At 43.3% G+C, this 14,765-nt stretch overlaps 1 protein-coding gene across 3 annotated transcripts in view; it reads left to right on the top strand.

Annotated features, from left to right (window-relative positions):
- Positions 1 to 14,765, top strand: part of c5 (complement component 5) — a 223,942-nt gene that overhangs the window by 142,600 nt on the left and 66,577 nt on the right. For all 3 annotated transcript variants that reach the window (XM_072488563.1, XM_072488561.1, XM_072488562.1), the window contains 4 exons: positions 2,163 to 2,375; positions 6,323 to 6,401; positions 9,762 to 9,921; positions 13,254 to 13,346. In XM_072488563.1, coding sequence (XP_072344664.1) covers positions 2,163 to 2,375; positions 6,323 to 6,401; positions 9,762 to 9,921; positions 13,254 to 13,346 — 545 coding nt within the window. The remainder of the gene's footprint in view (positions 1 to 2,162; positions 2,376 to 6,322; positions 6,402 to 9,761; positions 9,922 to 13,253; positions 13,347 to 14,765) is intronic.

Here is a 14,765-nt window from a genome sequence, read left to right as displayed (position 1 = left end):
AATTAATTAGTAAATTAAAGTTAAAAGTTTAAAAAACAGTTACTGTTAACTATATGTTCCCTAGCACTAGATTTCTACTATAAATGTGAAAGCTAAATACAGTACTCTCCGATCTCTGGCTTAGATACCCCTCTAAATTATAATTAAGTAATTATGTTTAATTAGTTTACCAATGCTTAATTTTTTTAATTTAGTGTAGATTCCCAACCAGCCAATCAGGTCACAGCTTTTCTTTGATGTCACTTCAGTTCCCCCCCCCCCCCCACCCCCCCCCACACAATTTGAAAAGGTAATAAAAGTAAAAATGAGTAAAAATCACTTACTTACCTTCTGAGGGTCTCAAATGCTCTCAGGTTCTCGCCCTGCTGATTAAAAGTTACAGGCCAGAAGAAAGAGAGAGAACAAAACAGTAGGGAAAAAGCACCTTCTCCCACTCTGCACCGAATTACCTCATGCGCCAAATTACCAAGTTTCAAATTCCCACTCTGGATGTGTCTCACTCACTCAGGCTGTGTCTCTTTGACCTGCACAACGCTTACTGAGTGTCATGTGAGAGTACCTTTAAGAACTGGATGTTTAAGCAATGTACCTTTAAGAAAACAGTGATGTCATAGAGTGGGTGGAGCTCAGCTCAGTTCAGCCATTTTGAAGTTTCAGTTTTGAAAAGTGCCTGGCTGGTTGTGCTGAGAGCAGTTTAAAAGTGCCTGGTTGTTTTGCTGTGAGCTGCTTAAAAGGAGAAAGCCAGTTTGAGACAGCAGCTTGAGAAGTTCTGGTTTGCCGTGATCTGCTCGAAGGGAGAAAGCCAGTTTGAAAAAGCAGCTTGGGTGTGTCTGTGTGTTTCCAGAGAGCTGCAGGAAGAAAGCAAGGTGCTGGAGCTGAAGTCAACCAAGCATATATCTCTCTGCCATGAAACAGAAAATATATATTAACTGTGACTGGTGTGTTACTGTTTTGAAGGTTTGAAGCCTTTTGGATGTTTGAAGGAACATTTTGAGGGATTATTTAGTGGTGTATTATTTTCAGGATTATCTTTGAAGTAAGGGGTGTTAAGGGATCCAATGTTTATTTAAAAGGTTAAGTTGAATTCATAGAATAAACATTGTTTTGTGTTGAAAACCACGTGTCCATAATTGTAATATCACACCTGGGGAACAAGCCGTGTGCTGGAAAAGCAACAATCCATTAAAGGGGGAGGTTGGTTGAACTCCATGATACATTTTTGGGTTCTGAAAACGCCTCGCCCATAACAGATGGTGGGACTGGTGTAGGGGGGTTTACAAATGGGGATCTTTTTTAAAGATGCTCAAGATCTGGGGAGAAAACTGGTCTGCAACTGGTGAGCCACACACCAGTTTTCAGTCTCAATCTGACACTTTGAAAAAATATGGCAAGATTCCACACATTTTGGGTGGGATTCACCGGCACCGGATTGACGGCAGTTTTCTTTCCTACGCCCCCTCTGAAATGACATCATCGCGTCGCGCGCCACATGCTGTCGGAACAGCGTTGGCGCATCACCTGGAGGCCCTCCCCAATGCTCCGCCCCCGATGGGCCGAGTTCCCAACCGCACAGGAGACTTGTGGTCTCCGCGGTCGGGGACCCGGCGTGGCGGCTGCTGACGGTCCACTGCCGCCACAGTCGGCCCGGGAGCCATGTTGCTGGCCGGGGGGGGGGGGGGGGGGGCGGGTTCCGCGAGGGCTGGGGAGACTGGTGGGAGGTGGCCAGGGGGTGGCCAGGGCCTATTTGGCAGGTTGGGTACGCGCACGACGGGCGCCCTGTTTTACGGCGCTACCGCTACAGGTCATCGTCGTGTGCATGCGCGGCAATGGTCCGGCCATTCTTAAGGCGTTTATATTGTGGGAGCCAGGAGATTTACACGGCGCGGCTGCTAGCCCCTCACCCGTGACAGGATCGGTGAGGGTTGGACGCCAATTTTGCCATCGTAAAACGCCACAGTTCCCACGCTGGCGTTGGCACTTAGCTTCCAGAATGGTGAATCCAGCCCATTGTTTTGTGTGCAGCCCTTCATCATAGCTCATAATGGGTTAAACTTTAATCAATTTACCTTTCTGTTTAATATGCTGACTAACCTGCTGCTTAATTATTTTTTACTAGTTTAGTTGTCAGTTATGCTGAAGGATTTTGTCTTGGGTTCTGGCAGGTGATTTAATTGGTGAAGCGATGTCCATAGCTTTAAACCCTGAAGGAGTTCACAAGCTAACTAACCTACCTAGTGGCTCTGCTGAATCAGTGGTAATGAATGTTGCACCAATTTACTACATCTATAAGTATCTGGAGAAAACCAATAGTTGGAATGTGATGGGACCAAACAGCTTCAAGATTCAGCTGAACATGAAGAAACAAATGAAAGATGGTATGTAATATCTTCATCTATAGCTGACATTTACAACTAAGGAATATCATTTTAAAGTTTTTTTCCAATGGCCACGTCGGGAAAATTTACATCATGCCATTATTGCAAAACAGCTGACTGTATTGGGGGGTTGGTTGAACTTATGTAAACTGAGTGGGTGATGAGTACAATTCCCCAGGACTCCATTTTAGGTTCTTTATTGTCCATTATTTCTTCCTACTCTAGAGGAGGACGTTAATTGTATTACTAATTTATGGATGATACAAAAATGTGTACAAAAGGTGGCAATAAGAAGATTAATAGTCTGTAAAGTAAATTAAGTGAATGGGCTCATAAAAGGCAAATGTTATTTACTGTAGAAAAGTACTGTGTTGTGGATATAGGATCGCAGAAAAAAACAATGATAATTTTCATGTGTATAGTGCCGAGAGAAACATACAAAGCAATTTAACATCAAACCTATTCGATACACGTAGCAGAGCAGGAGATGGACCTGGGCGAGTCATCTGTTCACTAAACTGTTTACTAAACATTCATAAGAAATGCAAGGTAGGTAAAGGGAGATAATATTTTGTTCTTGGGTGTGTTCCGAGGTTAGTACAGTGCCAAGTTAAGTATTACACTTTGGTTATTGATTGATCCTGATTTGGAGTAGTGTCCAATTTTAATCCCCATGTTTAGTGATGCTGAGGTTCTTGTGATGTTGGTAAAAGGGTATTGATGCTCACCTATCTTCAATTAATCACAGCAATCTTGTAGATCCACAAGATCTTTTTTGGGTTGGGAGAAGTGGGATAGGTTGGGGCGATGGGGGAATATGTTAAACAAGATAAAGCTACTATATCACTTACAGTGATTGTTTAGGTTTATACATAAGGGGTGGAATTTAATGGCCGTGATGGGAGGTGGTGGGTGTGAGGGGATGGGGTCTGTCACCTGAAAAACCAGTGCCAACAGTGCTGCAGCCATTTTTAGAATTCCTGATGTGATTATGTCTCGATCAGGCACTTACCTTCCCCTCATGTATCAAATATGTTTGGTGTTAAACTGCTTTGGATGTTTCTCTGGGCACTATATACATAAAAATGATCATTGTTTTTTTTCTGCTTGCCTATATAATAATAATCTTTATTGTCACAAGTAGGCTTACATTAACACTGTATTGAAGTTCCTGTGAAACGCCCCTAGTTGCCAACATTTAGGCAGCTGTTCGGGTACACAGAGGGAGAATACAGAATATCCAGTTCACCTAATAGCACGTCTTTCGGGACTTGTGGGAGGAAACCGAAGCACCCGGAGGAAACCCACGCAGACACGGGGAGAACCTGCAGACTCCGCACAGTGACCCAAGCCAGGAATTGAACCTGGAACCCTGGAGCTGTGAAGCAACAGTGCTATCCACTGTGCTACCGTGCCGCCCACAGTACCTTTCTACAGTAACTAACATTTGCTCGTTATTGGGCTTCCTGGCTCCTCTGAGGTGCATCCCCCCCCCCCCCCAGAAACCCTGGTGTGGGGCAAATACCCCACCTATGGGAGCTGCTGGTAGCCTGACAGTGCCACCAGGATCCATTGCCACTCCTGTTACTGCAGGAGACCCGGGCAGAAGATCAGCAATGGAGCCTCAAGGATAAGGTAAATGGGGCGGGTTCACCGGGATAACACCAGGACGTCTCAGTGAAGGGGGGGTGGTCAAGGATTGTTAGTGACTGGGAGGCAGGTGTCCTTACACATTGGCGGGCCATACCTCCAGCAGGTCCCTATGTTGGGCACAGGCTGCCTCGGTAAAAAGGGCCTGATTTACCATCAGCCCTGATTCAATGAAGAGTGCAGGAGATCATGCTAGGAGCAGCACCAAGCATACCTAAAAATGAAATGTCAACTATGTGAAGCTACAACACAGGACTACTCGCATGCCAAACAATGGAAGCAGCATGTGATAGACAGAATTAAGCAATCACAACCAACAGATCAGATCAAAACTCTGCAATCTTGCCACATCAAGTCGTGAATAGTGGTCAATTAAACAATTAACCACTCTTTGATGATGGGCAAGCCCAGCACATCACTGCAAAAGATACAGGTGAAACTTTTGCAAAAGTCTTCAGGCATAAGTGCCAAGTCGATGATGCATCTCAGCCTCCTCCTGAGGCCCCCAGCGACACAGATGCCAATTCAGCCAATTCAGTTCACCCCACCTGATATCAAGAAATGGCTAAAGGCACAAGCTACACAAAGTCTATGGACTCTGACAACATTCCAGAGTAGTGCTGAAGACTTGTGTTCCAGAACAAACTGCACCTCTATCCAAGATGTTTCAGGACAGCTATAACACTGGCATCTACCCGGTAATGTGGAAAATTGTCCAGGTATATCCTGTCCACAAAAACCTAACCTGGCCAATTACCCCATTAGTCTGCTCTCGATCATTGGCAAAGTGATGGGAGGTGTCAATGACAGTGCTATCAAGCTGCACTTACATAGCAATAATCTGCTCATTGATGCTCGGTTTGGATTCAGCCAGGGCCACTTAGCTCCTGACCTCATTGCAGCCTTGGTCCACACATGGAGAGAAGAGCTGAACTCAAGATGTGAGGTATGAGACAGAGGTGACTGCCCTTGACATCACGGCAGCCTATGATATGTGTTGGCATCAAGGAGCCTTGGCAAAATTGAAAATACCTAGCACAAAGTAAGTAGGCTGTGGTTGTTGGAGGTCAGTCATCTCAGTCCAAGGGCATCACTGCAGGATGCCCTCAGGGTAATGTCCGAGGCTCAACCATCTTCAACTGCTTCATAAGTGACATTCCCTCCATAAAAAGGTCAGAAGTGGGGATGTTCGCAGAAGATTGCGCATGTTCAACACCATTTGCCACTCATTGAATACTAAAGCAGTCCATGCCCATACGCAACAGGATCTGGACAACATTCAAGCTTGGGCTGATAAATGGCATTCACATCATGCAAGAGCCAGGCAATGACCATCTCCAACAAAAGAGAATCTAACCATATCCTCTTGACATTCAATGGTTGCACCACTGTTAAATCCCCCATCATAACATGCTGGGACCTACCATTGAGCAGAAACTTAACTGGACCAGCCATATAAATACTGTGTCAACAAGAGCAGGTCAGAGGGTGAGGAATTTGTAGTGAGTAACTCGTCTCCTGACTCTGCAAACCTGTCCACATGGCATAAGTCAGGCATGTGACGGAATACCCTCTGCTTACCTGGATGAGTGCAACTCAAACAACACTCAAGAAGCTCAGCACTGTCCAGAACAAAGCAGTCTGCTTGATTGGCACTCTATCCATACACTCCCTCTACCACTGATGGCCAGTAGCAGAAGTGTGTACCATATACAAAATGCACTTCAGCAACTCAATCAAGGCTCCTTCGACAACACCTTCCAGACCCGTGATCTCTACCGCCTGGAAGAACAAGGGCAGATGAGACATGGGAACACCACTAACTTCAAGTTCTCCTTGAAGCCACACACCATCCTAACTCGGAAATATATCATCATCCCTTCACTGTTGCTGAGACAAAATCCTGGAACTCCCTTTCTAACAGCACTTTGGGTGTACTGATATCACATAGACTGCAGGAGTTCAAGAAGAATGCTCACCACCACATTTTGGAATGCAGCTAGGGTAAGCAACAGGCTTACTTAAGGGACCACTTAAGGGTTTCAATTGGTCTCTGGGTGGGAAGGTTGTCCTCAGGTCTTCTTCCCTTGGACTAAATCAGACGGAGGCAGGAAGACAGTGGATCCCCACATAGCACCTTGCCACCTGACCACACAGCTGCTTTTGATTCCACCTCTGGTGAGGGTGCATTAAATTCATGCAAAGATGCGAACACTGCAGATATGAGTAATAGAGCACTTTTATTTGTTGTATGGCTATTTTTAATTAATTTTTGTATTTAAACTTCTTTTGTATAGGCATTACAAGTATTATGTCTTTCCGTACCAAAAATCACAATTCATATAGCGTGTGGAAGGATCAAGAAGGCAGCACCTGGTAAGCTCCCCAAAAGGGAGAATTGGTATTTGCTCATACCAGTTGTCAGAATGGTATTTAATTACAGCTTAAAATTGAAAAAAAATTGACACAGTTTAAAGTGCTGATCAAGAATATTTCTTTCACTTTCTTTTTTTAAATATAAATTTAGAGTACCCAATTCTTTTCTTTCCAATTAAGGGGTTATTTTGCGTGGTCAATCCACCTACCCTGCACATAATAATAATCTTTATTGTCACAAGTAGGCTTACATTAACACTGCAATAAAATTACTGTGAAAATCCCTGAGTCGCCACATTCTGGCGCCTGTTCGGGTACACAGAGGGAGAATTCAGAATGCCCAAATTACCTAACAGCACGTCTTTCGGGACTTGTGGAAGGAAACTGGAGCACTCGGAGGAAACCCATGCAGACACGGGGAGAAAGTGCAGGTTCCACACGGACAATGACCTGGGGCCGGGATCAAACCCGGGTCCTCGGTGCCATGTGTCAGCAGTGCTAACCACTGCACCACCGTGCCTCCCACATTTCTTTCACCTTCAATTGTGCAGTTTACGTCCATTTATTCTACAGTGTCTAGTCATCTAAATATTGAGAATCATGTAATTTACAGACGGTAATGGAGTTAGAAGCTTTCACGTGTCGAGTGAGACATAAGGCAAACAAAGCATGCGCTTATGTCTGTTACCGTGGCTAGGTTTTCCTGGAACAGGTCACCATTTCACCAGAGACCATAGCTCGATGGGTGCCGCTCCACGTCCAATATGGCTGACCAGGATATTCTCCTGCAGTAAGCCTGGCTAAGGCACATTGGAAAGATTTATAGGCTGATAATCAATCCTTTTTGGCCATGTCATGAACTCTCCTTCCATGGCATCAACCTCTGGAGTGGGATTTGGACCCAGAGCTTCTAACTAAGAAGTGGGTTTAATGCTGAAAAACATTTCAGCAACTTATGGTCCAAGTATTGGCTAGGGTGACTAACTGAATGGTCTATTTGGATGACTTGATAGTTTATATTGACACATGAAAGGAGCATGTAGAAAAAGTTAGGTAGTGGGAAAGGAAGGATATGTGTTTTGTGTTGCATACCTTGGTATGAACATCCGTGCAATTGTGTTTCATCCCCAAAGGGGGGGACGTATGTAAGAGTCCTTCCTGTTTATTTCCTTTGTTCCCATTTTCTTTTCATTAATTATGTTTGGTCCTTGGACCCATATTCAGAAAGTGCCTTTAAGCAGCGGACTCAAGCTGAAGCAGCCTGCTTGTCGGGACATTGTGTTACTAGGTTTTGTATATTGCAAAGGAGAAACAGACCTTCGGCACCGAATGAATCTTAGGATCCGGTTTCGGAGGAAGTCAGTTTGAGTGGCTGGCTGACAATGTGGGTTGGCCAGGGACAGTGTTCTGCCTAGAAACAGTCAGTGATTGACAGTCAGTCATTTCTTTCTGAGAGAGCTTGAAAGAAGTGTTTAGACCTTGGAAGTGAAAGGGTCAGTCTCTCCCTCTACAAACTTGAAATGATCTTGAATCTACAAAGAAAGTAGACAACCTTGCCAGAGAAAACCATCTCATGCCTAGAAGGGGGAAGTACCGAAATTAAAGCTGAACCTCAGAAAGACACTAACTAGAAGTCATCCCAGTGCATTCTGATCCTTTATAATTTTATTTTAATTAATATTTTTTTTTTCATAGAATTTACAGAGCAGAAGGAGGCCATTCAGCCCATCGAGTCTGCACCGGCTCTTGGAAAGAGCACCCTACCCAAGGTCAACACCGCCACCCTATCCCCATAACCCAGTAACCCCACCCAACACTAAGGGCAATTTTGGACACTAAGGGCAATTTAGCATGGCCAATCCACCTAACCCGCACATCTTTGGACTGTGGGAGGAAACCGGAGCACCCGGAGGAAACCCACGCACACACGGGGAGAATGTGCAGACTCCGCGCAGACAGTGACCCAAGCCAGAATCGAACCTGGGACCCTGGAGCTGTGAAGCAATTGTGCTATCCACAAGGCTACCGTGCTGCCCTTTACCTCTTTTCTTTACCTCTCAACCACCCCTTTCCCTCTGTTTGTCTGTGTATATGTAGAGAGTGAGGGTAGTTAGAAAGGGGAGGGGGTTAGGTGAGAGGGCTAGGAAGGGGTATTAGATAGTCTTCTTTTTGCCTATTTAATTATTATACTGTCCATAATAAAAGGTTACTTGTGTTAAAGTTACAAACATGATGACTGCATTTTTTTGGGCTCAACCAGGGTCCTCAGGTATTTTAAAATAACACTTAATTTCACTTGTGTTGTGACTCCGGGTCAAGTGGCACTGGAATTGACTATGCACTAGCCCAGTGGTTCTATTAATAACCCCACAGCAAACTCAAGATAGGATGAAATCCAAACGTTAGTTTATTTGCAAACACTCAAAATGCAGAAAGAAGGGTTCACAACATCACTTCCACAATCAGCCAGTAAAGAGAGGGATAAAGGAAATAACATTTTACAGTACAGAGACCACAGAGAACATAAATATTGGTTCATTTGAGTTCCAGAGACCAGAATCAATGACAGTTGTGATATTCCTATACAGAGATTGGTGGGCTAAAATCCGAGGTTGGCGGGCGCAAATATCACAAGAGTCGGGAAACGTCGGGGAGATCAGGTTTCCCGATTTTCCCGCCCCTCATTGATGATGTAACGAGCTTCCCACCTACAAAGGGCAAGAACCTCACTGTAATACATTTTGGACATTTACCTATAATTAGCGAGCCCCTCGCCACACAATCCCCTCTCACTGAATATTCATACTGCCATGTAAGCAAGGTTTACAACAGCTATTTAAAAATGTGACTCAGTCGCGGGGATCCCCCTCCCCCCCAGGCGTGCAAAGGTAGAAAATCTGTCTCGGAGACAAAGAGAACTTTTTCAATCAGAAAGCTATTGGGATCTAAAATGTTGTACCTGAAAAGATGATCGAAGCTCATTTTGTAAATAATTTAAAAGGAATGTGGACAGGTACTTGAGGATGAGGAACTTACATGGTTATGGAGAAAAATCAGGGTGTGTGGGATTGCACTACAGCTTTTTAAAATAGCTGATACTGACCGGTTGGACCAAATGGCTTTGGTCTATATTGTAAATTTCTATGATTCTAAGAATATCTCAGACTTACATAAGGGATTGACCTGGTGACCTGTATCCTACTTTTAAATGGGAAACTTTCATATCCACAAGACTGCAATGCAGCTAATGTGTAAATTAATCCCAGACCACTGTAATAAGAAAAGAATCCCATTGGCCCTGATGTTATGATACTGTATCTTTCATCAAAATAATAACAGTGCATGATAATTTATTTCCAGGTTAACAGCCTTTGTCTTAAGGGTCTTTGCACAAGTCAGTGAGTATCTGACAATCGATGAAGCATCAATTTGTAGTACAATCACTTGGCTCGTCTATCAATGTCAAAATTCTGATGGATCATTTAGAGAGCATTCCAATTATGTACCACTCCGATTTCAGGTTAGTGTTGAACCTCAAGGCTATTTTCACAATTTATAGGTGTAATCTCATTATAATCCACAACGATATTAAGATCACTAACACCAAATTTCTTTTAATTTTAAATACTCTAAAGTCAACAATAATGATATTGAAGCATTTGAGTTCAAATCAATGTTGCTGTCATTAAAAGTCACATGGCAGCACAGAATTTGAATATTGCTTAAATGGGTGACATGTTGCTGAAGCTCTCCTCTTGCTCTCATCAGGACAAACTCAAGAATGCCAAATTTCAAACCATCACTATTACTGGAGAAAAAGCTGCTGATTGGTTAGCAAGTCCACTCTAATTGACCAAGGCATTGACATATAAAAAGTGACGGGGAACTATAGGCTCCCCATATCACAAAATCACATCTAACAATAGATGTTTTCTTTGGGTTTTGCAAATGTGGGCAGGTTGAGTACAGTCTGTGCTCTGTCTGTTACAAAAACTGAGGGAACATTCTTCCATTTGTCCTGATGAGTGCAAGTTAAAAAGCTTCAGCAACAAGTCTCTTTTCAGCAATACTCAAAAATATTCTGCTGCAGAATGGCCCCATGGGCACAACAATGCTCGATATACTGAACTATACTGATCGGAAGGATGCAGATTTGATTCTGTAAAAGATCATTATTCCCGCTGTCCATTTGTAAATTACCATAACCCTTTCAAAATTGGCTAGATGCAGGACAGAGGCAGGGAATTCCCACCCTGCTAAAGATTCACCACCCTTGTAAAAATGATGAAGGGCAGCACGGCGGCACAGTGGTTAGCACTGCTGCCTCATGGCGCCGAAGTCCCAGGTTCGATCACGGCTCTGGGTCACAGTCCATGTGGAGCTTGCAGATTCTCCCTGTGCTTGCGTGGGTTTTGCCCCCACAACCCAAAGATGTGCAGGGTAGGCGGATTAGCCTTAAGAAGGTAGATGAGGGCAGTGCAGTAGACGTTGTCTACATGGACTTTAGCAAAGCCTTTGACAAGGTACCGCATGGTAGGTTGTTGCAGAAGGTTAAAGCTCACGGGATCCAGGGTGAGGTTGCCAATTGGATTCAAAATTGGCTGGACGACAGAAGGCAGAGGGTGGTTGTAGAGGGTTGTTTTTCAAACTGGAGGCCTGTGACCAGTGGTGTGCCTCAGGGATCGGTGCTGGGTCCACTGTTATTTGTGATTTATATTAATGATTTGGATGAGAATTTAGGAGGCATGGTTAGTAAGTTTGCAGATGACACCAAGATTGGTGGCACAGTGGATAGTGAAGAAGGTTATCTAGGATTGCAACGGGATCTTGATCAATTAGGCCAGTGGGCCGACGAATGGCAGATGGAGTTTAATTTAGATAAATGTGAGGTGATGCATTTTGGCAGATCGAATCAGGCCAGGACCTACTCAGTTAATGGTATGGCGTTGGGGAGAGTTATAGAACAAAGAGATCTAGGAGTACAGGTTCATAGCTCCTTGAAGGTGGAGTCGCAGGTGGACAGGGTGGTGAAGAAGGCATTCGGCATGCTTGGTTTCATTGGTCAGAACATTGAATATAGGAGTTGGGACGTCTTGTTGAAGTTGTACAAGACATTGGTACGGCCACACTTGGAATACTGTGTGCAGTTCTGGTCACCCTATTATAGAAAGGATATTATTAAACTAGAAAGAGTGCAGAAAAGATTTACTAGGATGTTGCCGGGACTTGATGGTTTGAGTTATAAGGAGAGGCTGGATAGACTGGGACTTTTTTCCCTGGAGCGTAGGAGGCTTAGGGGTGATCTTAAAGAGGTCTATAAAATAATGAGGGGCATAGATAAGGTAGATAGTCAACATCTTTTCCCAAAGGTAGGGGAGTATAAAACTAGAGGGCATAGGTTTAAGGTGAGAGGGGAGAGATTCAGAAGGGCCCAGAGGGGCAATTTCTTCACTCAGAGGGTAGTGAGTGTCTGGAATGGGCTGCCAGAGGTAGTAGTAGAGGCGGGTACAATTGTGTCTTTCAAAAAGCATTTAGATAGTTACATGGGTAAGATGGGTATAGAGGGTTATGGGCCAAGTGCGGGCAACTGGGACTAGCTTAATGGTAAAAACTGGGCGGCATGGACTGGTTGGGCCGAAGGGCCTGTTTCCATGCTGTAAACTTCTATGATTCTATGATTAGCCACGCTAAATTACCCCTTAATTGGAAAAAATGAATTGGGCTCTCTAAATTTAAAAAAAAAGTAAAAATGATGAAATTTGGCCCCACTTTATCCCACTGCAATAGACAGTAGTTGAGTTTAACTCTAGGAATGTTATACCCAAGCTTAATGAATGCATGGTTTGCAGGTTGTGTGATTTTTAAAAAAGGGAATTGATTGTAGACTCAGAAATATATATTTTTTATAGATTATCATAGAATTTACAGTGCAGAAGGAGGCCATTCGGCCCATCGAGTCTGCACAGGCTCTTGGAAAGAGCACCCTACCCAAGGTCAACACCTCCACCCTATCCCCATAACCCAGTAACCCCACCCAACACTAAGGGCAATTTTGGACACTAAGGGCAATTTATCATGGCCAATCCACCTAACCTGCACATCTTTGGACTGTGGGAGGAAACCGGAGCACCCGGCGGAAACCCACGCACACACGGGGAGACGGTGCAGACTCCACACAGACAGTGACCCAAGCCGGAATCGAACCTGGGACCCTGGAGCTGTGAAGCAATTGTGCTAACCACAATTCTACCGTGCTGTCCGCAATTTCATCATTTATACTTTGCTGTAATTTAGAAACATGTCAAATGAAAACAGAATAAGACTTGACTCTAATGCCATCCATTGTCAAAACACTGTTTAAATTATTTGAATTTACGTATAAATATTAACAACTTAGGAGAGAGTGGAGGGCTGACGGTGTGCATGAAAATCCTGCAAGAGATTGAGGAGCTATTTGAGAAGGAGGAGGAAATGGAAGAGAACATTACCTTAAAATAATTGATTTTAAAAATTTACTGGAAGACAATCATTAATATCCATAAGGATTAGAATTCTATTCATTACTTTGACTACCTGAAAAATTGAAACTGCACATAAATTTGGAATAAAATTCCAAATATCGAGAACTACTTCTTAAAGGCAAGTGGGGATGAACAAGAAATGCTGGCCTTCACAGCGGCACTCACAACCCATGAACAAATAAAAAATACTGAAGCATAGGAGGAAATGAGCTTATCAGTTTTACGAGTAACATTTGGAGGATCATTCCAAGCAAGATCAAAATTTAAGGTGTAAACTTGTGTAAATATTGACATTTTATTCTATATTAGCTTTTCCCTAAATTTATTACAGGTTAAAAAGGATGAAATTAAAGAAAGAACATTGTATTTGACAGCATTTACCAGTATTGCCATTCAAAAGGCTTTTAACTCGTGCCCAATTAAGGTGAGTAAAAAATAAATGAAAACTAGAACAGTACAATCTGTTATTTGTTTCTGTTGATTTGCACGATAATTGATTCCAAGCTATATCGTAATCTTGCATCATTTAGGAAATAATATACATATCAAAGTAACACTGACCGTATTTCACCAAACATTGGTACTGACCTGGATTTCGTAGTCAGTGTGAAACAATGGCACTCACAGCCGACTTAGAAAAAGTCTATTCGCAAACATCTAATGACCTCTGTGGCATTGATTTAATCTTTTTCAACATTAATTTGAATCTGGCAACATTAATTTGAATTTGTCAAACAAGCTAAGCAGCCAAACATGATTGAAGAATTTGGAGAACCCCAGAAATTAAAATGCAATGATTATCCTTCACTTTTTAATATATTTTACACACAACATGCACATCAGAAGCTGCAATACCACAAACAACATTTTTAGGAAAATCCTTTTTTTTTAATGTGGATTTTTCTCAGCATGGAACAATTTGGCATTAAAATATATAAATAGTTTTCCAGGACCAGAGAGATTGCTCAGCGCTATTTTTGACTTAGTATTCCATTACAAATCCAGTTGCACTTTGCTAATGAGAATTAACCTTTTCAAGGTTATTTACCAGTAATAATACAGCAAAAAGGTTCCTTAATTCAATGTTTTAAAAAAAATTCCATCTGTGGGGATTTCAATGGCATTACCATCACTGAATCCCTATCCAGAAACTGAAGTAGACTAGCCATATAAATACTGCGGCTACAAGAGTAGGTCAGAGGCTGGGAATCCTGCAGTGAGTCATTCACCTCCTGACTCCCCAAAGCTTGTCCACCATCAACATGGCACAAGTGAGGGGCGTGATGGAATGCTCTCAACTTGCCTGGATGAGTAAAGTTCCATTGTAACTCAAGAAGCTTGACACCATCCAGGACTCTTGTTTGGCACCTCGTCCACAAATATTCACATCCTCCACCACAGGCACACAATGGCAGCAATGTGAACCATCTGCAGGAACTCACCAAGGCTCCTGAGACAGCATTTACAAAACCTATGACTGCTACCATCTAAAAGGGCAGCAGACACATGGGAACACCACCACCTCGAAGTTCACCTCCAAGCTATACAGCATCCTAACTTAGAAATATATCGCCGTTCCTTCAGTGTCACTGGGTCAAAATCCTGGAATTCCCTCCCTAACAGCACTGTGGGTGTACCTACACCACATGGACTGCAGCGGTTCAAGAAAATAGCTCACCATCACCCAAGGGCAATTACGGATGGGCAATAAATGTTGGCCTAGCCACTCAAAATGTTGGCTTAGCCACTCAAAATGTTGGCCTAGCCACTGATGCCCACATCCCATGAATGAATTTAAACAAAAGAGTAACCTGAGGGGTAGCAGAGAATTACTGATAGCAAC

This window comes from Scyliorhinus torazame, chromosome 22, assembly GCF_047496885.1.
Source record: "Scyliorhinus torazame isolate Kashiwa2021f chromosome 22, sScyTor2.1, whole genome shotgun sequence".
Taxonomy (NCBI): Eukaryota; Metazoa; Chordata; class Chondrichthyes; order Carcharhiniformes; family Scyliorhinidae; genus Scyliorhinus; species Scyliorhinus torazame.
This window is presented reverse-complemented; position numbering and strand designations above follow the sequence as displayed.